The sequence below is a fragment of the Mercenaria mercenaria genome, chromosome 2 (genome assembly GCF_021730395.1).
Source record: "Mercenaria mercenaria strain notata chromosome 2, MADL_Memer_1, whole genome shotgun sequence".
In the NCBI taxonomy this organism is placed as follows: Eukaryota; Metazoa; Mollusca; class Bivalvia; order Venerida; family Veneridae; genus Mercenaria; species Mercenaria mercenaria.
Genome location: NC_069362.1, coordinates 111,062,133 through 111,086,623, shown reverse-complemented (window position 1 = coordinate 111,086,623; position 24,491 = coordinate 111,062,133). Strand labels below are relative to the sequence as shown.

Genomic DNA, 24,491 nt, shown 5'->3' with positions numbered 1-24,491 from the left:
TTTCCTTTCCATTTGTGAACAAATTTTGTTGTTAATTTTTTTTTTTTTGCAAAAATTGTACTCATTTTGTTGTATTTAACATTAAGATCTGCTTCCCAGTCATTCTGTTTACCAGACAGAACAACAATAACATCATCTAAGAAATGTTTCCATTGTCTACATGCAGGGTTAATAAAAACAGTGACATACTATCACAAAGTGGTATTATCTTAATTTTGTTACTTTTGCCTGTTGGGTTCATGCTAAGTGAACTTCATCATTTTAATTGAACAAGTACTGAGAGGGTGAATATCTGGATGTATACAAAGCTGTGATGCCAATACTCATATTACCGAAATGTCACTTTAGAAGTACATAAGATTTTTATTACCATGGTTAATTATTTTCAGCTCACTGGTAATTGCTTCAATATTTGATCGTGAAGTGAATGTGAGAAGGGCAGCTGCAGCAGCATTCCAGGAAAATGTTGGTAGGCAGGGAACCTTCCCACATGGTATAGAAATCCTTACAACAGCCGACTACTTTGCTGTAGGGAACCGGACACATTGCTATCTAGATCTGAGGTGAGTTTTACAGCCAACAGTCCGTCATTGTATAGATATCCTTACCATAGCCGACTACTTTGCTGTAGGGAACATATTGCTATCTAAAACTCAGGTAGGTCTAGAACTGAGGCGAGTTTTACAATGAATATCCACTCACGGTATAGATATCTTTACTGCAACTGACTACTTTGCTATCTTGAACTGAGATGAGATCTACAATGAATATCCCCTTATAGTATAGATTTCCTTAGCTTCTCCACAGCTGACTACTTTGCTGTCTAGAACTGAGGTGAGTATTACAGGGACTTTTTCAGTGTAAACATTCTAACAGCAGATTTATTTCTTGAGTGTACTGGACAAATTACTATGTAGAACTGGAGTGATTATTACAGGGAACCTTCCTACATCGTAAAGATACCCTTTCAACAGTGGACTAATTTGTAATAGGGAGCAGAACACTCTGTTATCTAGTCTAGAACTGAGATGTTACAGGGTACCATTGCCTAAAGGTATGGATATCCTATCAATGTCTGTTTTGCTGCACATGGCTGTGTACCACTATGGTAGATGTTATTTTAATTATAGGAAACCTATTTTAACCTTAACGTGCCTCAATCTTGAATTGGTATGTAATGTTTCATGACACAGGTGAAGGCAGTTAATGCCAAATATGAACCGTGTAACGGCTTGCGTTTTTTATTTCTACAAACAACATTAGCAATATAATTGAGAAGAAAAACAGCATTTCTTTTGACACTACTGGCATACATTTACTGAAAACAAAGTTATTTTATAGTATAAATGTTTTACATATTATTTCAGCGTGTTTGTTGCCCAGTTTCCACAGTACACCGATGCATTGATAGATCATTTAGCAGACGTTAAAGTTCATCACTGGGACAGGTAAAGAGTAGCTTAATAGTGAAATATTTTCATAGAACATCTTAAACAGTTTTACAGTTAATAGAAACATAGATATTTTCATTTCAAAAATAAGGAAAGCATATCTGTCAAAAAAACACAATTTAGTTGATTTAGCAACTTTCAAGCAACAAGCTGAGGACCCTGTTTGCTCCCAGGCATTATTTTAAGGCATGGGAGGACACCTATGTTGAATCACCTGTCTTCTTCAAGTTAGCTTTGTAACTTCCTCAGTGAAAGAAATCTGCATCGCAAGTTGGATTTGATGACAAAGGTGAAGGGCAAATTTCATCAAGATGTGTCTACATTTATCTATATTGTTTTGCAACCAATAGTCTTTACTGATAATTTAACTTTGTAAAAGTTTAGAATTGCATGAACTTTACTTTTTTTTACAGTGCAATAAGAGAATTAACTGCTAAAGCTCTACATAACTTGACTGAGAAATCCCCACAGCATATGACACAATCAGGTATGTAAAATGTAACACAATACAATATGTAAAATGTAACACAATCAGGTATGTAAAATGTAACAATATATAAAATGCAACACAATGTAATATAATCAGGTATGTAAAATGTAACACAATCAGATATGTCAAATGTAACACAATACGATATGTAAAATAGTAAGTGAGTAAAATGACTAGTTTGTTTGTGAAGAACAGGTTTGTACTGGTGCAGAATCCAGGAACATTGGTTAGGTTAACTGCCCGCCATTTCGTAACTGAAATACTGTTGAAAAATTGTTTAACCCAAAACAAACAAACAAAATGTCCACCATTGTGTAAACGAAACATGTATACACATACATTGAAGTCATAATATTGCAGTACTTGTAATGTAATAATAACTTAAAAAAAGGGGAAAACATTGTCCTGCTATAGTTGCTGCCATTTTCAAAGTTTTATCAATGTTTTGTTAATGCTTTGTACATTCCATTTTATTACATCTGTATGGTATTGCATATGTTTCAGTTCTGCCAAAATTGTTACCACATACAACATGTATGGATCTACAAACAAGACATGGATCTATTCTGTCTGTGGCAGAAATTGTGTATGCTTTGAGTCAAATAGCTGTCAAAGAAGGAAGGTAATTTAGAACGGAACACTTAAGGACATATTGCTATAATTTGGTCAAAAAATATGTTTAAATGAAGCTGAAAAAGGTCCTAATAAAAAGATCCCAATTCCTTTTTTCATTTTTAGCATATTTTTGGGTACACAAGAGGCAAAATATTCTTCCACTTGCAAAATGTGTTTTACTTAAAAAAGAAGATATTTTACATTGTTATTTGTAGACGAAAGCAGAACAGAATGTTCATTTGGCAGACCTCATTTTGAACGACATGAGTATTTGGGTCGCTGACTTGTATTTCACTCCTTTTCAGTCCACTAGTACTGGGTGAAAACCAGTTCAGGGTCTGTAGGCTTGCCCCTTGTATGTCTGTCAATGATAGGCTTGCCCTTTGTATGTCTGTCAACGATAGGCTTGCCCTTTGTATGTCTGTCAACAATAGGCTTGCCCTTTGTATGTCTATTAACGATAAGGTCATTTTTCTTGGCTGAAAATTTACATTTTTTATCCATGGATGGATATTCTAATTATTCTAATATCTTTGCACAGACTCCCCAGGTCAAGAGGCTGTATCACTTGCAAGACCTAGGCCCCTAACTTGAAGATACTGTCAGCAAAAAATAACTGCTATTTTTAAGACATATGTCCAAAACTGCAGTCCCCTAGCCAGTAAGGGACCTTATTTTGTAGGAAAATACTTCCTTTCTCGTGTTTATTATGTATCCCACCACACAGTGGTATGGGAGACACATTGATTTATTCCAGTCTGTGTGTCTGTCTGTGTGTCTGTCTCAAAGCTTGTCTGCACTCAAAGTCGAACATTTCTCATCCAATCTTCATCAAACTTGAACAAAACGTGTTTGACCATAAGTCCTCAGCCAAATTGGCCTAGGCACTTCAGAATTATGGCCCTTGAGTTACCGAAAATTGGCCTTTTTAGTCTAGTCTGCACTCTAAGTCGAACATTTTTCATCCGATCTTCACCAGACTTGAACAAAATGTGTTTGTCTATAAGTCCTCAGCCATTTTCGATAACTAGCCAAAACTGCCCTAGGCACTTTGGAATTATGGCCTTTGAAATACCGAAAATCAGTCTTTTTACTCTTGGCCATGTTCTAAGTCGAACAGTTTTCATTCGATCTTCACCAAATTTGAACAAAATGTGTTTGTCCATAAGTCCTCAGCCAAGTTCTGTAACTAGCCAAATCAGCCCTGGCACTTTGGAATTTTGCCCCTTAATTACTGAAAATTGGCCTTTTCACTCTTTTCCGTGCTCTAAGTCGGACATTTCTCATCTCATCTTCACCAAACTTGAACAAAATGTTTTTGACCATAACTCCTTGGCCAGGTTTATTAACTAGCCAGATCGCCCGAGGCACTTCAGAATTATGGCCCTTGAATTACCCAAAGTCAGCCTTTTTACTCTTCAAAGGTATATTTGACAGTATATAAAGACTGACTTACTATTTAGATGATTAGGCAGTTGTGGGAGACATTCGCTTTTCTCAAAAGCAGCTCTAGTTTAAATTTCTTAAACCAGAGATATTGAGGAATATATTATTATGTCAATGACTGAGTGAAAATCTAAAAAAAATGTTTTTAACTCAGTTTTTACTGTAAAATCATTAATTTTTGTGGGGGAATAATTTTCGTGGTTGAGTCAAGCCACAAAATTTAATCTCAACGAACAAGTAAAATTCCATTCATTTTATGTTCAAAAGTTGAAATCAGAGAATTCATATCAGCAATTTCATGTTTTGACCAAAACCACGAAATTAAATGTTTTCAGCTGACCAGAGCACAAAGTGCTCAAGGTGAGCTATTGTGACCGGTCATTGTCCGGTGTCCGTCGGCGTACGTCGTGCGTTGTCGCCAACATTTGCCTTTTAAACACTCTAGAGGCCACAGTTGTGACCCAATATTTATGAAATTTGGTCAGAATGTTTTTCTTGATGATTTCTAGGTCAAATTTGAAACTGGGTCATGTGGGGTCAAAAACTAGGTCAGTAAGCCAAATCAAAGTAAAAGCTTGTGAACAATCCTGAGGCCACAGTTGTGACCCAATATTTATGAAACTTGGTCAGAATGATTGTCTTGATAATTTCTAGGTCTTTTTTGAATCTGTGTGATGTGGGGTCAAAAACTAGGTCACCCGGTCAAATCAAAGGAAAAGCTTGTGAACACTTTAGAGGTCACAATTTTGACTCAATCTTTATGAAACTTGGTCAGAATGTTCGTCTTCATGATTTCTAGGTCAAGTTCAAAACTGGGTCTTGTGGGTTCAAAAACTAGGTCACTATGCCAGATCAAATGAAAATCTTGTCAACACTGTAGAGATCACAAATTAAGTTTGAAACTCATGAGAATTAATCAGACTGTTTGTCTTGATGATCTCTAGGTCATATCAGAATCTCGGCCATGTGGGGTCAAAAACTAGGCCACCTGGTGAAATCAAAAGAAAAGCTTGTGAACATTCTAGGGGTCACAGTTGTGACCCAATCTTTATGAAATTTTGTCAGAATGTTTGTCTATATGATCTTTAGGACAAGTTTGAATCTGGGTCATGTGGGTTCAAAATGTAGGTCAGTAGGCCAGATCAAAGGAAAAGCTTGTAAACACTCTAGAGGTCACAGTTGTGACTCAATATTTATGAAATTTTGTCAGAATGGTTGTCTTGATGATTTCGAAGTCAAATTTGAAACTGGGTCATGTGGGGTCTTAAACTAGGTCAGTAGGCCAGATCAAAGGAAAAGCTTGTAAACACTCTAGAGGCCACAGTTGTGACTCAGTCTTTATGAAACTTGGTCAGAATGTTTGTCTTGATGATCTCTAGGTCCAATTTTAATCTGGGTCATTTTGGGTCAAAAACTAGGTCACAAGGTCAAATCAAATGAAAAGTTTGTGAACACTCTAAAGGCAACAGTTGCGACTCAATCTATATGAAACTTGGTCTGAATGTTTTTCTTGATGATCTTTAGATTAAATTTGAAACTGGGTCATTTTGGATCAAAAACTAGGCCAGTAGGCCAGATAAACTCTGGTAAGCGATATAGGGCCATCATGGCCCTCTTGTTTCAGTATATGAACAAAAGAAAAAATATTTTAATTTTAATCTTTTTGATTACCAATAACTGCAAAGAAAGACTGAAAAGATTTAATGTTATGCTTATTTTTATACTACACAGTCAGTTTGTATAAAAGTTCATTGGTTAAACAATGAATCTGAAGAATTCGGTGTTTTTCTGTATTCTTATTTTACCAAGAGCAGTAATATTAATTTCAATTTGTTTTGAAAAATGGAGAAGCTCATAGTCTTGTGTCATTCATTGCAGTTTAACTTCTGTTTTAGGAATATAACAGACATTCTAACACAAGATGTTTTGGACACAATAAAGGAAATTGCTATCAAAGTAAGTTTGTAAACCAGTCCCGTAACTCCAGCATCTGATTGGTTGATTCAGAGCACTCAGTTGAAACTGACCAATTGCAAGGCTGCATTTTGAGACTGGTTGTTTGAAATGTTGTGGTCAGCTTGAGTAGATGTTAAAAATACAAATAATTTTTGTGACCCCCAAATTTTTGGGGTGGGAGAGGGTGCATAAGAGTTGCCCTTGTCTGTATCCATTTGAATTTGTGTATTGCATATCTCTAAAAGTATTTGACCAAGAATCAACAAACCTCACAAGATTGGTATTAAGCATAGGAAGTTGTGCACCTGTTGTTTTGGATCTCACAAAGCCAGACCAGAGTTACGGCCCTTGACTTAGTCAAAAATATACATAAAGGGCATACAAGTTTGTGTCGCATGTTTGTTGGTATGTAGAAAAGTATTTGACTTTGAGTCATAAAACAGTAGGGGATTATTATGTACCATGTGAAGTTGTTTGGGTTTTTATACCAGATTTATGGTCCTTGACTTAGTGAAAAATACACACAAAGTTTATGTAGCATATATTTTAAAAATAATATTTCACCTTCAGAGTCTTGAAACTATGTAGGAATATTTTTAAGCTTGTGAATTTGTGCGCCTGATTTTTTTAAATTTCATTTTGCATGACCAGAGTTATATCCCTTGACTAAGTCAAAAACCAGAACTTTGTGTCCCATGTACATGTATATCAAAATGGCCTTTACATGGAGTTATAAAACAGTTGAGGATAAATATATAACAGGTGAATTTTGCACCTGGTGTTGCTCAGCTAAGCCAGAAATATGGTCCTTCACTTAGTGAAAAATACACAAAGTGCTTAAAAGTTTGTGTTGCATATGTCTTAAAAATATTTTGCTTTGCGTCATAAAACCATGTACAATGACAGTAATGGGAGCACCAGTGTCCTATGGACACACATCTACTTTATTTTTGAAAATTTTAAATAAGATACTGTTGTAAGGTCAACTTAACCCTTTACCACACAGAACAGAAGCCAAAGTAACCTCTTTTACATAACACTGATAAGTGATAATCAATAATCAATAATCGGTATATGGCTGATAAAGGTGACTGTCTTATCTGAACAGAGGTGTTGGCATTATTTTGTGATTACACACACACATGTTAAAAATGTCATTATTTTAATATTTTCTGTAAGTTTGACATTATTTTTGTCAATATAAAGTTTATAGCAATTTAAATTCTCTTTCCGATGATACAAAATTTATTGTAGTTTCTCTTTGAGTTTCGAAGATATAAAGTGTTAAAGTACGGGGATATATATTTTTAGGCATAAAATTCTGTTTTGGATTACTTTCACATTGAAATTCATATACAATTCCATTTTGATGTTTGAAAGTTTGATTTATAGTTAATAGACTTATCTTCCGAATCGGAATCGGTAAGTATTTATATAAAAAACAACCATCAAACTGAATAACACTACAAAAATAACGGATCGTAAAATTTCTGAAAGTGCAAAAAAATCGTGGAGATCGAGACTCGTAACCGACTACAGTATTCTTGTGCTAAAAATTAAATATTTTTAAGATAATATTACGTAATATTTTGATGATCAAACGTCGGTACATCACGGGTGACTTCCGCAGCAATTAACTCTTGGGGTGTCATAAAATATTTGAAAGCCGCGGTCCTTCTGTTTTGATTAACACTTCCCGTTATGTAAGGCCATAAATTCCAAGCCATCGTATACACAAATTGTTGTTTAGGGGAAATCTGCATGTATCACGCGTGACCTTCATGACCTAACACATTTAAAAATACTTTGATGTTAAATGGTTGTTATTTTTAGAACGAGGAAAGCCCCGCGAAACGGCTAGTTGCAAGCAGTTTCTCAGTAATTTTCCATGACGTAGCGTCGTGCACATGTAGGAAAAAACCCCGGTGTCTTTCTTTGCAAAGTACTCGATAAATTTAAATAGTAACCACATGATCTTTTACGTAAATAATGATGACGAAATCCCATATTTTGAGTTAGTAAACATCCGGATTTTGTTTCTTTAGGAAAAGAACGAAAATAAAGCGATTGATTATGAGACACGGGATAAAACGATTCTGTTCAAATGGCCGTTAATCGGTATAATACGTTTCTATCGGGGAACCGATAGACACGGGTCAATACGTTTCTGTTTGGTAATCGATAGATACGGTGATAAACGTATCCATGTGGGAAAGGGTTAATATATGGAATTTTGTTTAATAAATGTTTTGAAGAAGATTTTATGTATGCATTTAATCTTGTTTGAGGTCAGTAAGATTTACATTGTCAGATATTTTGATAATTTATGTGGAATACCTTGATATGTCTTCATATTGTGTTTGCTTTATATCTACATGTAAATATTTTTATTTTAGCTGAATGATGCCAAGTTATTTCGAGGGTTTGGCGGAGAGTTAATGAGGAAAGCTGTGAGCTGTCTGATAGAGAGGGTTTCCCTGTCAAAGTTTCCCTATCATAATGATCAAGTTATAGGTAAGTTCTCACTAATTTTTCTAACTTAACCTTTAGCCTGCTGGAGGCAAGTGATTTTGCTTTTGCTACCAATGCAGACAAAGATCAGGCTGAAATGGTTTGTCACCAGATTTATCATACTTCAGATGTGCAGGAACTGAACAATGAGGGTGTTGAATATCCAAGCATCTGAACAAAAAACCATGGTAAAGGAAATGATAAACCCTGGGAAGGCCACAATTGTTTTCATTCTTACATGCTTATTGAAAGATTTATACAAAAATTATGTTGGACTTAATTTACCGGTACATAACAGGTAGTAATGAACCTGACATCATGCTGCAATTTGACGTGATACTGCTTTCATACCGGTCCCTACATCAACCATTGTTTATTACTGAATATACATAGCTTGACATTTTCTGACAATATTGAGCCATTCTGATTAACATTTTCTTTTTAGAATAGAGAACAGATATGTAATGTCATTCTAAAATGAAAAAAAGTTTGATCCTAAAATACATGGCAGTCTTTTTAGTTTTATTAAATAAATGGATTTTTCTCTAAATTTAAATTTCAGATGTGTGGCAGGAGATACTGGATGACTGTTTAAATCATATAGAACCCGATATACAAATGGCTGCAGTCAGTGCTTTACCAGCTTTCTTCAAGGAATATTACAGAAATTCTAACGATGTGGCTGATCCTAAAAGGCAAGGTATGTGGACTCGGAATAAATGCAAAATCTTTGAATAGTTGTCATGTATATGTTGAAACAGGAATTCAAATTTAGGTTTTCTTGTCACCAAAGTTGTTCCTTTATGACCATGTTTCAAAAGCCTCAAACTGCCATTTAGAAGTTTCAATTTGTGTCTGGTCCATAGAAAGGACAATATGTTCCATGTTACTGCATATCTAAATGAATAATGTCAAAATTTCTATTAAAACTAAAGTATAAAGAGTTTCAGGTAGGAGCAAAGAACAAGTTTTAACAAGTATGCAATCCCAGAAATAGTATCAAAAGACAGAAATTATGTACTAGATAAAAATAAACTAGTCTATGTATATGTCTAAACTTAGTGTGGCGAGTTTTGAACCACTAGTTAGTGCTCAAAGGGGCACATGTTCTCAGTGATGTCAGATTCTCATATAAGTAAGCATTGGTCGTATATACATGTAGCACTAATCACTTGAGTTTGCAAGGAAATGATCAAAATGCAAAACTTTAAGGTTGCTTGTGGCAAGTGGTTTTGCCATGATTGTGACCAGTGCAGACCAAGATCAGCCTACACATCAGTAAATTTTTAGTGAACACCCCTTTGAAAAAGAAGTGGCACTGCCCAAATTGAATGAACTAGTCCATTTTAGAAATTTAGCAGGGTAAATATTAGGTTATGCAGGGTTTTGAGCAATCCAAACAGAGAAAGGTTAATGAATATAGTCTGAGACCATATGAATGGCTCAAGTCCTGGTGCTTGAGTGATTGCTGTTCGCTGTATGTTAAAATCATGCACAGTTATGATTATACAACATCTGCAATACAGTTGAAACTCCATAGTTTGCTTATCTCAAAAGTCAAGTTGCCTCCTAGACATTTTCAGGTCCCGTCATGAAAACACATGCACAAACTGTTATTTTGAGCTGAATTTCAGGTATTTCAAAGTAAAACATTTGATCCCTTTCGAACCGGGACACCATGTTTCGTCTGTAGTTCAAATACTTAATTTATTTTCAGAAATGGTGATTGAAAAGTACCTACGACAGCTGAGAGCCTCATTAGAAGTAACAAGGTCAGTGAATCATCTACCTTTATTATCAGTGTATCAATGTATCAAATCTATGTCACTGAATTTAAACCTGCCTAAACGGTCATCTATATTTTCATAAGAAAAATAATAAGCAGATGCTACATATTGTGATAAAATTGCAGACTATTGCTGCCAAACTTCTGCCCGGTAATGGTTTGTTGTTTGTTTAAATTTTGGTTTTACAGTTACACAGTTTTTAGCTCACCTGAGCTAAAGGTGAGGTTTTATGGTGAGCTTTTATGACCACTCAATGTCTGTCATCCATCATGCATTGTCAGTCATCCGTCAACAATTTCTGAAAAAATCTTCTTGAAAACCACTGGGCAGAATTACACCAAACTTCGCAGGAAGGATCCTTGGGTGGTCCCCTTTCAAATTGTTCAAATAACAGAACAATGCAAGGGCAACTGGAAAAAGAAAAAAACTTTAGAAATCTTCTTGTCCAAAACTGCAAGGTCTAGAGCCTTGATTTTTGGCATGTGACATAATCTTATGGTCCTCTATGAAAATTGTTCAAATTATGCCCCTGGGATGAAACGAGGCCCCACCCCAGGGGTCCCAAGTTTTGCATATACTTATATAGGAAAAAAATTTAAAAATCTTCTTGTCTAAAACCACAAGACTAGATCTAGGCCTTTGATATTTGGTATGTAGCATTGCCTTGTGGTCCTCTACCAAAATTGTCTCAAGTTTTACATAGACTTATATAGGAAAAAACTTCAAAAATCTTCTTGGTTGAAACTGCAAGTCATAGGCTTTTGATATTTGATATGTTCCTCTACCAGACTTCTTCTTGGCAAAAACTGACAACTTTTCAACATATTTAGAGATGATTAGGAGAGCCAGTGACTTGAAACTTATCTAATCACATTGTCAAAGATAACATTTGCCTTGCCCATAGATAAAACATCTGTGCTTACTTAAACTTTGTGTCCTTTAAACCATAATAGAGTTTTTGCAGTTTAAGAAGTAAAAATGAAAAGTTTCTTATTTTGTTGTACATTTAAAGAAATATATTTACTTTAGGCAAGGTCATTCATTAGCCCTTGGTGCACTACCACAGATGATGTTAGTGGGGAAACTACGGCCAGTTCTAGCAGGTCTTATACAGGCCACACAGATCACACAGAAGGAGGAAACGTGGGCAGAGGCTAGAAGAGACGCCCTCAAAGCAATGACATGGTATTTGTATAGTCTTTCTTTCTGTGGTTTAAGGGATGTTATGTAAATAGCTGATATATTTAGATCATACAATTCATTTTCACAGATTTTCCTGGGTCAGAAGTTTTTAAATTTGAGTTTGTAGACCAGTCTGAGAATCCAGTGTTGCCATTGGTCATTTTCAGATGTGTGCTCAGAAACAGCCAATCAAAGAGAGACTGGTCTCCAAACAACCCAGTAATGCCCCATATTGTAGATCTAGATATACTTGCAGTTTGATTATTATTACAAAAATGAAAAGTTTAGAAAATATCTGTGATTAAAGAATGTTAATACAATGTACCTGAAGTGAATTGGACCTAAATGTGTTCTTACAGTATCAAAGACCGGTTCAGTCTGTTTTAGTTTTGAGGAATAATGTCTTAATTTATCTCTATCCACATAAACCTTTCATTTATCATGGATTTAAGGAGAAAATGCATTCTTTGTAACAGAATAAAAGCATACATGTTAAAGTTGAGATTTTGTATTATAAAGCCAGTTTTCAGAGGTCAAAGGTTAATTATCATCCTGACATAAATGTGTTATTTAAATGTCCAAATGTGTAAGTTACTAAAGTCTGATATACATATCTCATTTCAGTGTTTGTACTACAGTTGGTGTTCATAAAGATGGGGATCAGAATAGAACTCTATGTGCAGCCAATATAGGTCAGGTATATGAGGCATTTCTGTGTGCATTGAAGGACTACACACTGGACAGCAGAGGGGATGTGGGTGCATGGTAGGTTGAGGCTTGTGTAAAATATTTGTTTGACTAGATTTTGCATGTCACTGTACTTCACCATCATTCAGACTAGAATAAAAAATTGTCCAATTTGCAAATTACCGAATTTGTAAGCATGTGCTACTTATTTGCATTTATAAAGATCAATAAGAATACTTTAGTTTTAATTTGAAAGTCTGAAATTATAATTCAAACATTTATAGTGTAGGTTAAGCATTGCATCTTGTTAAATGTGTTATTACTATTCCAACTAGAACAGTTGAAATATTTTCATCCTGAAATGTGAGTCAAAATTTTAATGGATGTTTCAGGGTGAGAGAAGCCAGTATGAGTGGTCTTCTAGAAGTTACATCACTCACTGTTCAAAACAGTCCTGACCTCTTACAACCTGTTGTGTAAGAATGGAAATAATATTTACCTATATTGGTGCTAGGATTCACAGGGTCCTTTTATTAGTCAAAATTCTTGAAAATCTGTATCCATATTTTGAAGCTAATAATAGGGGTAAAAGTAGAAGTGTTAGTGCATACAAGTAAAGAAGCAGAGGTTCTTCTTTTGCTTTCACCCAGTATATTTGATATTATTAGAAGACTTGGAAATACAGTCAAACGTTGTAGGCTTGAACTCTGATTAATCAAACACCACCCTCGACTCAAACTCATCATCAGGTCCCAGCAAATCCATTTAATGCATTCTGTTCAATGGCTCAAAGTATGCATAACTTGGACATAATTTGCTGGTCCCATTGAGATTGGGTGAAGAAAGTTCAACTGTATTAAGAATTGGGGCTAATATTAATGTATAATCTTTCACATTCCACTCATTTAATTTGCATTAACATAGGCTGTAGAGTATTTTTATCAATATCTGTGCCTATAAACCAGTATACTAGTTCATGCAACTTAAAGTAACAGCTCTTTTATTAAAAGAATTTACAAATAATATTAAGTGAAAAAATAAAAGTCAGAATTTTATAATGTGTATGTTTTAGTTGAATTACTAGAAAAAGGCATTCTTTATTACATAATTTATATTGATGAACTTTGTTGCCTGTTATATTCTAAAAAGAAAAATGTTTCACAGGAACTTGTGTATTTCAGATGTGAACACATGATAAAATCCCTGATACAACAGTCGTGTGAGAAGATTGATAGGACAAGAGCTCATGCTGGGAATGTGTTCGCTTCACTGCTCTATCATAGGTTAGCCTTTACCTTGCTAAATTTCTATCATAAACTTGTCCATCTTTCAGTTTGGACAGTACTATTATTAACTGTTAAAAGGAGTGCTTACCAAAAAGATTCTGAGATTCTGACTAAATGGTTAACAGTGCAGATCATGATCAGACTGCACAGATGTATCTTAGGACAAAAATACCGTGCCTAGTCATGGTAACAGGATCAGTTGGTTCAAGTATTCAAAGTTTTTACTTTCCAGATTTCAGTTATATTTTCTGTGTAAGGAAGTACGTTGAAGACTCTCTAGGGCTGTAATTAAATGTTGCAAATGACTGTTAGAAATAATCACCAACATTTTAAGAGTAAGATGTTATTTCTGAAAAAAAAATAAAAGAAGTGATGACTCTTGTATTGTCTGATGGTCTTGTCTGTTCTGGCAAAAGTTCTAAACTTTCTGTAAGAGCATTAACTGCCAAATTCCTATATTCTTAAGATTAATTTCTGTTTAATAGCTTCATATTTAACATGATTTTGCACTCTTAGTTATTTCTCTGCTTTGTCATATATAAGAAACAAAAAAATATGTACTTGGGCGTATATAAAGATATTGAATACTTTCATACTGTCAAATAGTAGCTTCTGTATAGTTTGGCATGTACGACATATGATGCTAACAGTTGTTTCATTGATATTTCAGTCCTCCCGTACCACATATACCTGAAAGAGAACATCTACAGGCTGTGTTTCCAAGGTATGTATTATTAAATTTCATGTAATGAAAAAAAGTAACATTATACTGCTTGAACGTTAATGGTTTAAATTGGAAGTAAACAGAATGCACTGTGACAAAATTGTATGAACAGACTTTGTGATGTAACAAATTTATATTTAATGTGGTATAATCGTTTTCCTTGCTGATATTTTATGAATTTTGTGTCCACCCACACACCACACACATTTTGTTTTAGGGTGGGGGGTGCGCTGATTTGCGCTTGTCTGTCCATCTCTCTCTCCAAATAAGTATGTGCATATCTCAAAAAGTAGTTGACCCAGAGTCTTCAAAACCTAACAAGTTTGTTATTCAGCATTTTGAAGTTGTGCACCTGGTGTTTTTATTAGGATTTCACACAGCCAGACTAGAATCATGACCCTTGAATTAGTCAAAAATATGCATACATTGACAGAAGTGGGTTCAACAGTGTTCTATGGAAACACATCTAGTTCTAAAAATATATATTTTTGACACATTTCAAAGAATTGCTACAAGATACTGGTACTTCTTTTATTGCTTTCCCAAATTGTGAAACCAGTGTTGGTAGTTATATTATACAGTATATTATTTAAGTGTTTGAATTCTCAATAAGTAAATTATTTCTGTTGTTATATTCAAAGAACATCAAGATACAGAACATTACTTGGAATTTTTATTATTCTGATAAAGGCCGTAGGATGAAATGCTAATAAAATAAGGTGAAATCTAGAGTCAACATTCAGTATTGCTTTAGATAGAATATAAGTGTTAAATTATTTCTTTCAAAAATTGACTTTTTACAGGGAGGAGATTTCAAAAATAAACTGGGCTGCACCAGGTGATACATTTCCCAGATTTACTCAACTTCTTCAGTATCCGTCATATACCTATAGTGTATTGCTTGGTCTTACTGTCAGTGTAGGAGGTCTGACAGAGTCACTGGTGAGTATAAACTTGGCAAGCTGTAAACCTTGGCAATATTTGCTTCAACTGACAATAAATACATAATCATTATGGGCTGAAAACACAAAAGTTTCTTAGAACCCTTTTAGTATATTGCATGTCTTAGACTTGCATGGAAGAGTAGATTATGAACTTGGGTCTGTTAGCTGTGTAGGTAAAGCACTTTCAGTGAAGTGTATGTTTCTGCAATCCCTGGGTGAAGCAATTTTCTCAGTGACAATTTAAGTGGAGATAAGTCAATTTAAATTCATTTGTTCTCCACCTTGGAATTATGTGGGAAAGTAAAGGTTGTCAGATGCTTGAGGAGGCCAAGTTTTTAGAAAATACAGGATTGCTGACTTGGTTATCATAATGGTACTACAATGTGACTTAAAACCAGTATGGCATATGGCAAATACAGTAAGTTAAAGTTATAATGGTATACATGCATCAGTGGTCTACTGTTACTTGCATGAATATCAAGTCAGTCATAGTTTAAGCTTGCCTATTGGATGATTGTGAAGAATTTGACAGAAGTCTTATCTGTATAGGTCATTGTGACAGCTGCAAATAAAGCAAAATTGTATATGAGGAGATTGACATAACACACCCTGTCAAGGGAATTCCCAGGATATTGACCTGATAGCATTTCAGATAGGCTTTCAAATGTCTTAAAATCAAGAGAAAAGCAAGTACAATGTAAATTTATTACTGTTGTCAGCTATTTAGAGTGTTGTTTCTTAATGTTGTCTCCAGGTGAAGCATTCAAATGCATCGCTACAAAGGTACCTTAGGGGTATCAGTAAAGATATCAAAGAATTAACTAGAATTACATCAACACTTACACAGATATTTAAAGACCACCAGAAAGTGGATAGGTAAGTAAAGACATTTGAGCCGTGCCATGAGAAAATCAACATAGTGGTTTTGCGACCAGCATGGATCCAGACCAGCCTGCGCGTCCGCACAGTCTGGTCAGGCTCCATGCTGTTCCCTTTTAAAGCCTATTGGAATTGGAGAAACTGTTAGCGAACAGCATGGATCCTGACCAGACTGCGCGGATGCGCAGGCTGGTCTGGATCCATGCTGGTCGCAAACCCACTATGTTGGTTTTCTCATGGCATGGCTCATTTATACAGTAAGTTAAGTTTTTTTACTCTTCAGTGACACAGTTATAGGTCATATGGGGACTTTTTGTCATTGGATGGTGGACGAATACCCCAGGTGCCCCCTTTGTGCATGATTTCATAATGGGCTGGCAACTTGGTAGAACCACTAATCTTACATAAGCCAGCTGAATGGCTTCCTCACATAGAGAATTTAATGTCCCAAGCAATGTTTGAACCAGTGGGGGACAAGTGATTCAAAGTCAGTGACCTTAATCACTTGGCCACAGAGGCCCCAGGTATATGCAGTATGTAGTCAGCTGAAGAGACACTTAGTACCCAGAAGCATCCTTGTACTAACCTTATAAAACATTCATTTTGATAGTTCCTCTGGACTGCGCTTCAGGGCTGCACTTCTTGCTCATTTACATGCTGAATGCTTCTGTTCAAATCAAAACATGTATAACTGTTACATAATGGAAGTGCCAAGAGTTTTGATCAATATGACTCTAATGTGGAAAAGGTAATCTGTTAGTGAATCTATTAATGTAAGTAATATGTGTTCCAATACTTAAATATTTGACTTTTTATAGGGTATCACTGCCTATGTTGAAGATGTTAGACCAGTTGCTGTCTACAGGTTGTTTTGATGCTTTAATAGAAGAGGAAAGGTGAGTCTGTGTGATATATCATTATGTCTCCTCCATAACATATTGGTTTTGCCTTTGCCGTCCATCCTTCCACCTGTCAATCCGCATTAAGCTTGTTCGGCTTTCACAGGTCAAATGCTGGCCGGATTTTGATGAAACTTTTTAGGAGTGATCAGTTGTGCATATCGCCAACACGTTCCACTTTGCTGCACAAAAAGGCCGCCAGAGCTAAAATAGAAAAATCTTGTCGGGCTTTCACAGGTCAAACTGCTGGCTGGATTTCAACTAAACTTCACAGGAGTGATCAGTACCAACCCTAGTGGGGCATATCGCAGGCACATTCTGCTTTGCTGCACAAAATGGGCACCAGAGCTAAAAAAAAGAAAAATCTTGTCCAGCTTTCAAAAGTCAAACTGCTGGCTGGATTTCAACAAAACTTCAAAGGAGTGATCAGTACGAACCCTTGTTGTGCACATCACAGACATGTTGCGCTTCGCTGCACAAAATGGCTGTCAGAGCTAAAAATAGATGAATCTTGTCCGGCTTTCGCAGGTCAAACTGCTGGCTGGATTTCAATGAAACTTCACAGGAGTGATCAATACCAAGCTTAGTTTTGCATATTGCCGACACGTCCCACTTCGCTGTACAAAATAGCCACTAGAGCTAAAAATAGAAAAATGTTGTCTGCTTTTACAGGTCAAACTGCTTGCTTGTTTTCAACAAAACTTCAAAGAACTGATCAGTACCAAGCCTAGTATTGCATATCTCTGACACGTCCCACTTCGCTGCACAAAATGGCCACCAGAGATAAAGGTATACATGGGGGAGACATATGTTTTTGTGACAAAAACATCTTCTAGTTCAATGTTGTCTTCCTTAAAGATAACCTTTCACTTAAAATAGTTTATGTTAAGATAAATTTAGAAAGTCCCCTTCAGATGAGTTTAACTATACTAAATATCTGTCTTCTCTGATACCATTTGGTGGAGGTTGATGAAACTTGGCATAGATGTACCTTTAATGGTTGTCTACAAAAATTGTTGTTTCATTTGATGCAGAATTCTGATTGATATGGCAACCAAAAGGAAAAACTTTAAAAGTCTTTTCAAAAACTACAAAGCCTAGACTTACATATTTTGTACATAGGATTGTGTACTGGTCCCCTGCACACTTCGTTCAGATCATCCCCTGAGGTCAAAACTGGCTCAACCGCAGGGTTTTATTGTTTTATGTAGACTTACATAAGAAAATATCAAAAATCTTCTTCTCTAAAACTGTAAGGCCCAGAGATTAGATATTTGGTACAGAGCTTTGTGTAGTGGTCCCTTACCAAGTTCCTTCAAATAATGCCTCTGAGGTCAAAATTGACTACACCCAGGTGTCACTTGTTTATATAAAAAGTTTATTGTCTGAAACATCAAGCCCTTGAGCTTATTATTTGGCTTGTAGACCTTCTACCAATTTTGTTCAAATGGTACCACAGGGTTTAAAGTTGTCCCTGCCCAGGGGCTGGTCACTTGTTTTACATTTACTTACATGAGAAAAAAATTCGAAAACGATCTCCTTTAGTGAAGCTGCAGGACCCAGAGCTTAGACATTGGTATGTAGCATCGTTTAGTAGACTAAGTCCTCTTCCAAGTTTAATCAGATAATGCTCTTGGTATCAGAATTGACCCCGCCTGTAGGTGTCACTTGTTTCACATTTACTTATGTAGGAAAAACTAAAAAAATCTCAAGGCTTAGATCTTAAATATTTGCCATATAGCATTATGTAAAAATCCTCTTTCAAGAGATCATATATCCATTTGAGTTGGTAGAGTGATACAGGGCCATTATGGCCATCTTGTACAAGTGGTTTAACACCTTTATACTGCACTTAGCTGTGTGAAATAATTGTTCATATTTTCAAAAATGAATTTGGATGTAACAGTCTTTAACTATTATGATAAAAAATATGTAACCACGTATTAAACAACATTTCAAATTCCTCACAGAATGCTTGTAGTGTACACATACATACAGATATTGTAGGGCCAGTCGGCCAAAGCTGCTACTGTGAAGCAAAATGGGAATTTTATTTTGATTGTTTGGGTTCTTTTAAGGATAATGTAATTGTTGATAAAGGTGTAAACGAAATCAGTGAGATTTCATCTTAAACTTTAGCCTGCTGGTGGCAAGTGATTTAGCCTTTACGGTGCACAAGATCATGGTCTGCACTGTTTGCTATTCGGTCAGTAAACTTTCAGTGAACACCCCTTCGAATAATAAATGGAACTGCCCAAATTGAATGATTGACCAATTCTTTTTAGAAATTTAGCAGGGTAAAGGTTAAACAGACATTTACGGTAACTTAAGAGATTAGGATTGTGCATATATTGATAAAATATACTTATGAAATGTCCTAAATTGTGGTAAAATGTTAATGCATGTGAAAAAATGGGTTGTGTTATGTTGAGTTATTTACCTGATTTCAGTCATCCATTTCCACTGGAAGTGTATCAGCTTGTGAAAGCAGAAATTCAGAAAAGTGGAGATCCTCAGAAACTGCTGGCCAGTGCAGATGTGTAAGTTTTGTGCTCGTATTTTCTTATTATATACCAAGGATATTTTGCAGGTATTTCTCTTGTAATATACTAAATAATCTGTCATTATACTAGATAAATAATACTCCAGGTGTTTCTTTAATAAGAAATCTGGTAGCTTTTATATCTGATATGATATACCACGTTTAGATAGTTCTGTTAGAAGGGTTTTTTTGTTATCCATTTTAGAGCAGATGATCCAGTTAGTACAGATATTAGTTGTGCTTATTAAATTGAATTCTGTACCTCTTGCTAGACCTTGTGGTCAGCTCAGTAAGTACAAAGTAAGACTGTGAATGAAATGGTGGCAAAATTTGGATTCCAGGCAAGAGGTAAGTACCTGGATTGGTTCAGTCTCCACCTATGATTCTTGTAGGGAAGCTGTCAGTTGCTTGAGAAAAAAAAGTCAGTACTGGTGCAGAATTATAAAATACTATTTAGGGCTAACCGCCTGAACGTTTAATGGAATTAAAATTTAACCTTAAGATTACGCATAAACTCTGTATAGAATATACCAGGCTTGTAATATTTTTATACATAAAATAATCTTTATAAATAAATGATATCACTTTAATTTTTGGGGTATTCTTAGACAGTACAGCTGTAAATAGTCACACTATTGACCAGAATAAATAGAGGAGGATATTTGTTTGTTTCAGTGTAAGATTGAAATATCTTTCACTAGTGAACATCTTAATATGTAATATTTTCATGAGTGGCATAGCCATGAGTGAAAATATAAGATATAGTGTTCATGAGTGAAAGGTACTTCGACCGTACATGTAAAAGAAACAAGTTTTTTTAGCTCACCTGTCACAAAGTGACAAGGTGAGCTTTTGTGATCGCGCGGCGTCCGTCCGTGCGTGCGTCTGTCCGTAAACTTTTGCTTGTGACCACTCTAGAGGTCACATTTTTCATGGGATCTTTATGAAAGTTGGTCAGAATGTTCACCTTGATGATATCTAGGTCAAGTTCGAAACTGGGTCACATGCCGCCAAAAACTAGGTCAGTAGGTCTAATAATTGAAAAACCTTGTGACCTCTCTAGAGGCCATATATTACATGAGATCTTCATGAAAATTGGTCTGAATGTTCACCTTGATGATATCTAGGTCAAGTTCGAAACTGGGTCACGTGCGGTCAAAAACTAGGTCAGTAGGTCTAAAAATAGAAAAACCTTGTGACCTCTCTAGAGGCCATATATTTCACAAGATCTTCATGAAAATTGGTCAGAACGTTCACCTTGATGATAACTAGGTCAAGTTCGAAACTGGGTCACGTGCCTTCAAAAACTAGGTCAGTAGGTCAAATAATAGAAAAACCTTGTGACCTCTCTAAAGGCCATACTTTTCATGGGATCTGTATGAAAGTTGGTCTGAATGTTCATCTTGATGATATCTAGTTCAAGTTTGAAACTGGGTCAACTGCGGTCAAAAACTAGGTCAGTAGGTCTAAAATTAGAAAAATCTTTTGACCTCTCTAGAGGCCATATTTTTCAATGGATTTTCATGAAAATTGATCTGAATGTTCACCTTGATATCTAGGTCAGTTTTGAAATTGGGTCACGTGTGGTCAAAAACTAGGCCAGTAGGTATAAAAATAGAAAAACCTTGTGACCTCTCTAGAGGCCATATTTTTCATGAGATCTTCATGAAAATTAGTGAGAATGTTCACCTTGATGATATCTAGGTAAAGTTCAAAACAGGGTCACGTACCTTTGAAAACTAGGTCAATAGGTCAAATAATAGAAAAACCTTGTGACCTCTCTTGAGACCATATTTTTCAATGGATCTTCATGAAAATTGGTCAGAATTTTTATCTTGATAATATCTAGGTCAAGTTCAAAACTGGGTCACATGAGCTCAAAAACTAGGTCAGTAGGTCAAATAATAGAAAAAACGACGTCATACTCAAAACTGGGTCATGTGGGAAGAGGTGAGCGATTCAGGACCATCATGGTCCTCTTGTTTATTTCATGTTTTGTCTAAATTTACACATTTTATAGTTTTTTACCAGTGAAAAAAGTATATGGTATTTCACTCTAATTTTCCAGTAATTCACATGAAATGAAGCAGGAGAATATTCAAGAAGAAAAATGTGATGTGGTACATATATCTAATGCAAATAACTCTTTTGACATGTCACTCACTTAACATATAAAATGAGCTGAATTCCAAACATATTGTGCCGAAAAATGATTTCTTTTGAATACTGTTCTAATAAAATTGCCTGTTTTATGAATTCAAAGTAGATGAAAATGTTTGCTTATAAATCTGTAATTTCCCACTGTTTCAGTTACTGCGGTTTGTTACAATTTCCTGGTGATGTAAGAAAGAAAAGTCTCATGTCTCTTTGTATTTTCCTTTGTCACAGATTCCCTAGGGTGAGTAAAAATCTTGTACAAAATGTGATGAAAAAAACCAAACTGTTCTGTTGTTGCAGCAAAAGTTCATTCTCACAACATATACTTTCTTTAGAATTTTTAACCTTCAGCCTGCTGGCGGCAAGTGTTTTTTTCTTGCTTTTCATTGAACACCCCTTGGAATAATAAATTGTACTTTCCAAATGGATCAGTCTTTTTACCTCACATGTCACAAAGTGACAGTGTGAGCTTTTGTGATCATGCAGCGTCCGTCGTCCGTGCGTCCGTCCGTGCGTAAACTTTTGCTTGTGACCTCTCTAGAGGTCACATTTTTCATGGGATCTTTATGAAAATTGGTCAGAATGTTCATATTAATGATATCTAGGTCAAGTTTGAAACTGGGTCACGTGCGGTCAAAAACTAGGTCAGTAGGTCTAAAAATAGAAAAACCTTGTGACCTCTCTAGAGGCCATATTTTTCACAAGATCTTCATGAAAATTGGTCAGAATGTTCATCTTGATGATATCTAGGTCAAGTTCGAAACTGGGTCACGTGCCATCAAAAACTAGGTCAGTAGGTCAAATAATAGAAAAACCTTGTGACCTCTCTAGAGGCCATATTTTCCATGGGATCTGTATGAAAGTTGGTCTGAATTTTCATCTTGATGATATCTAGATCAGTATCGAAACTGGGTCAGCTGTGGTCAAAAACTAGGTCATTAGGTCTAAAAAAGAAAAACCTTGTGACCTCTCTAGAGGCCATACTTTTGAACGGATCTTCATGAAAATTGGTCAGAATGTTCACCTTGGTGATATCTAGGTCAAGTTCGAAACTGGGTCACGTGCCATCAATAACTAGGTCAGTAGGTCAAATAATGAAAAAACCTTGTGACCTCTCTAGAGGCCATATTTTTCATGGGATCTGTATGAAAGTTGGTCTGAATGTTCATCTTGATGATATCTAGGTCAGATTCGAAACTGGGTCACATGAGCTCAAAAACTAGGTCACTATGTCAAATAATAGAAGAAAAAAAACGACGTCATACTCAGTTCAAAACTGGGTCATGTTGGGACAGGTGAGCGATTCAGGACCATCATGGTCCTCTTGTTTTAGAAATTTAGCAGAGTAAAGAATAAACATTTATTATAAAAAAGCTGTAATTGATATATGTTAAGCAGGTTTATAGCCTGTTTATTCTTTATTTACAGTCACTATGTGTTTTTGTATAGAAAGAAATAGAGAATCTGTCATTTGTCTTCGGTTAAGATCAGAAAATCCCAACCCGACGGCGCACCGCTCAAGTCTTAAACGAGGCTGTGCCGAGTTTAAGACTTGAGCGGTGCGCCCGAGGGTTGGGATTTCCGATCTTTACCGAACACCAATGATGGATTCTATTTCTCACTTACCACAACAGAAACATTAAAAACAAGCATGAAAATATGAAACTATTAAAAACGCGGGAAATTGACGTCCGTAAGCAGAAGTGACGTCGTGACATTTCAGTGACGCACAATAACAAAGTTCCGCTTTAGTTTTATCATTTGTAGCGTAACGGTACATTCTTGTCATAAAGTAATGAATTTTTAATCGAGAAATACACTATAAGGAACGGAGAGAAAAGATAAAGGTACCTGATTTTTAATTATTTTACATAAATAATATGTATATTCAGTGCATGAAGTAGTCCGTCACAGGAGTGTGGGATAACCCATGTGAGATAAGATTTTCCAGCATTTGTAAAAATAGAGATTTTTCTGTCCGATAAGTGAGAAAAACATTTATTTTTACATAAGCAGTACTGATGCAGTAATATCAAGGGTTTCCCTTTCTATGAGATTGCAGACACAATTTGGAAAAAAATATGAGCGAAATGGCATTGTTTGACAAAAAAAAGTGCAAAATTGAACACCAGAAAGTATTGTTGAAACTGAGTTTTCTGATTGTAGATATCAAAACTGAATCAATATGACTGTGTGATTTTTTCCTGGATTTAAGGATATATGAAATAAAAGTCGGGATTTTTTTTATTAGAAGGTAGTTCAGTGTGGGCAGCTCTTTTTGGTTGTTCTATTTAGATGTTGAAAAGATCAATATCCAGATTTTTTTAGGTGCTGATTCTCATGGAAAGCGAACCATTTATATTTGTAGCAAGCAGCTGTGAAATTATAAAAATAAAACATTCATGCTATTTTTTGTTAGTGCAGATGGGTATAAATCACATTGGGACTTATTGCAGATCATCAGAAAATCAGCACAATTCATACATTTGCAAGAAGTCCTAATATGCTTTATATTTACCTAAGTGCGCAAAAAGTAGCATTCATTAAACAATTTAATAGTTGCCTTGTTATTTGTCTGAGGGTGGTTGTATTGGCCTAAGGACATGTCAGAAGACTGAGATGAAATTGCTTGAAAAATGATAATTTTGTTATTTTGCCCCCCTTCGAGTAAGGAGGGGTATATTGTTTTGCAGATGTCAGTCGGTCTGTCTGTATGTAGACCAATCTGTTTCTGGATGATAATTTAAGAATGCTTGGGCCTAGGATCATGAAAGTTGATAGGGAGATGACCCCTATTGATTTTGAGGTCAGTAGGCAAAAGGTCAAGGTCACATTGACCCGGAACAGTGAAACCATTTCAGGACTATAACTTGTGAAGGCTTAGGCCTAGGATCATGAGGTTTAGAGGGAGGTTGATCATGATCAGCACAAGGAC

The 24,491-nt window shown here is 35.6% G+C and overlaps 1 protein-coding gene across 1 annotated transcript in view; it reads left to right on the top strand.

Moving 5' to 3' along the window:
* LOC123564912 (tubulin-specific chaperone D-like) overlaps positions 1-24,491 on the top strand; it is a 91,195-nt gene that overhangs the window by 59,395 nt on the left and 7,309 nt on the right. The window contains 18 exon segments of the mRNA XM_053537563.1: positions 390-563; positions 1,368-1,448; positions 1,865-1,938; positions 2,446-2,563; positions 5,898-5,958; positions 8,355-8,472; positions 9,032-9,169; positions 10,187-10,241; positions 11,286-11,441; positions 12,063-12,203; positions 12,518-12,601; positions 13,307-13,408; positions 14,082-14,135; positions 14,939-15,077; positions 15,834-15,955; positions 16,777-16,854; positions 19,308-19,397; positions 21,710-21,797. Coding sequence (XP_053393538.1) covers positions 390-563; positions 1,368-1,448; positions 1,865-1,938; positions 2,446-2,563; positions 5,898-5,958; positions 8,355-8,472; positions 9,032-9,169; positions 10,187-10,241; positions 11,286-11,441; positions 12,063-12,203; positions 12,518-12,601; positions 13,307-13,408; positions 14,082-14,135; positions 14,939-15,077; positions 15,834-15,955; positions 16,777-16,854; positions 19,308-19,397; positions 21,710-21,797 — 1,873 coding nt within the window.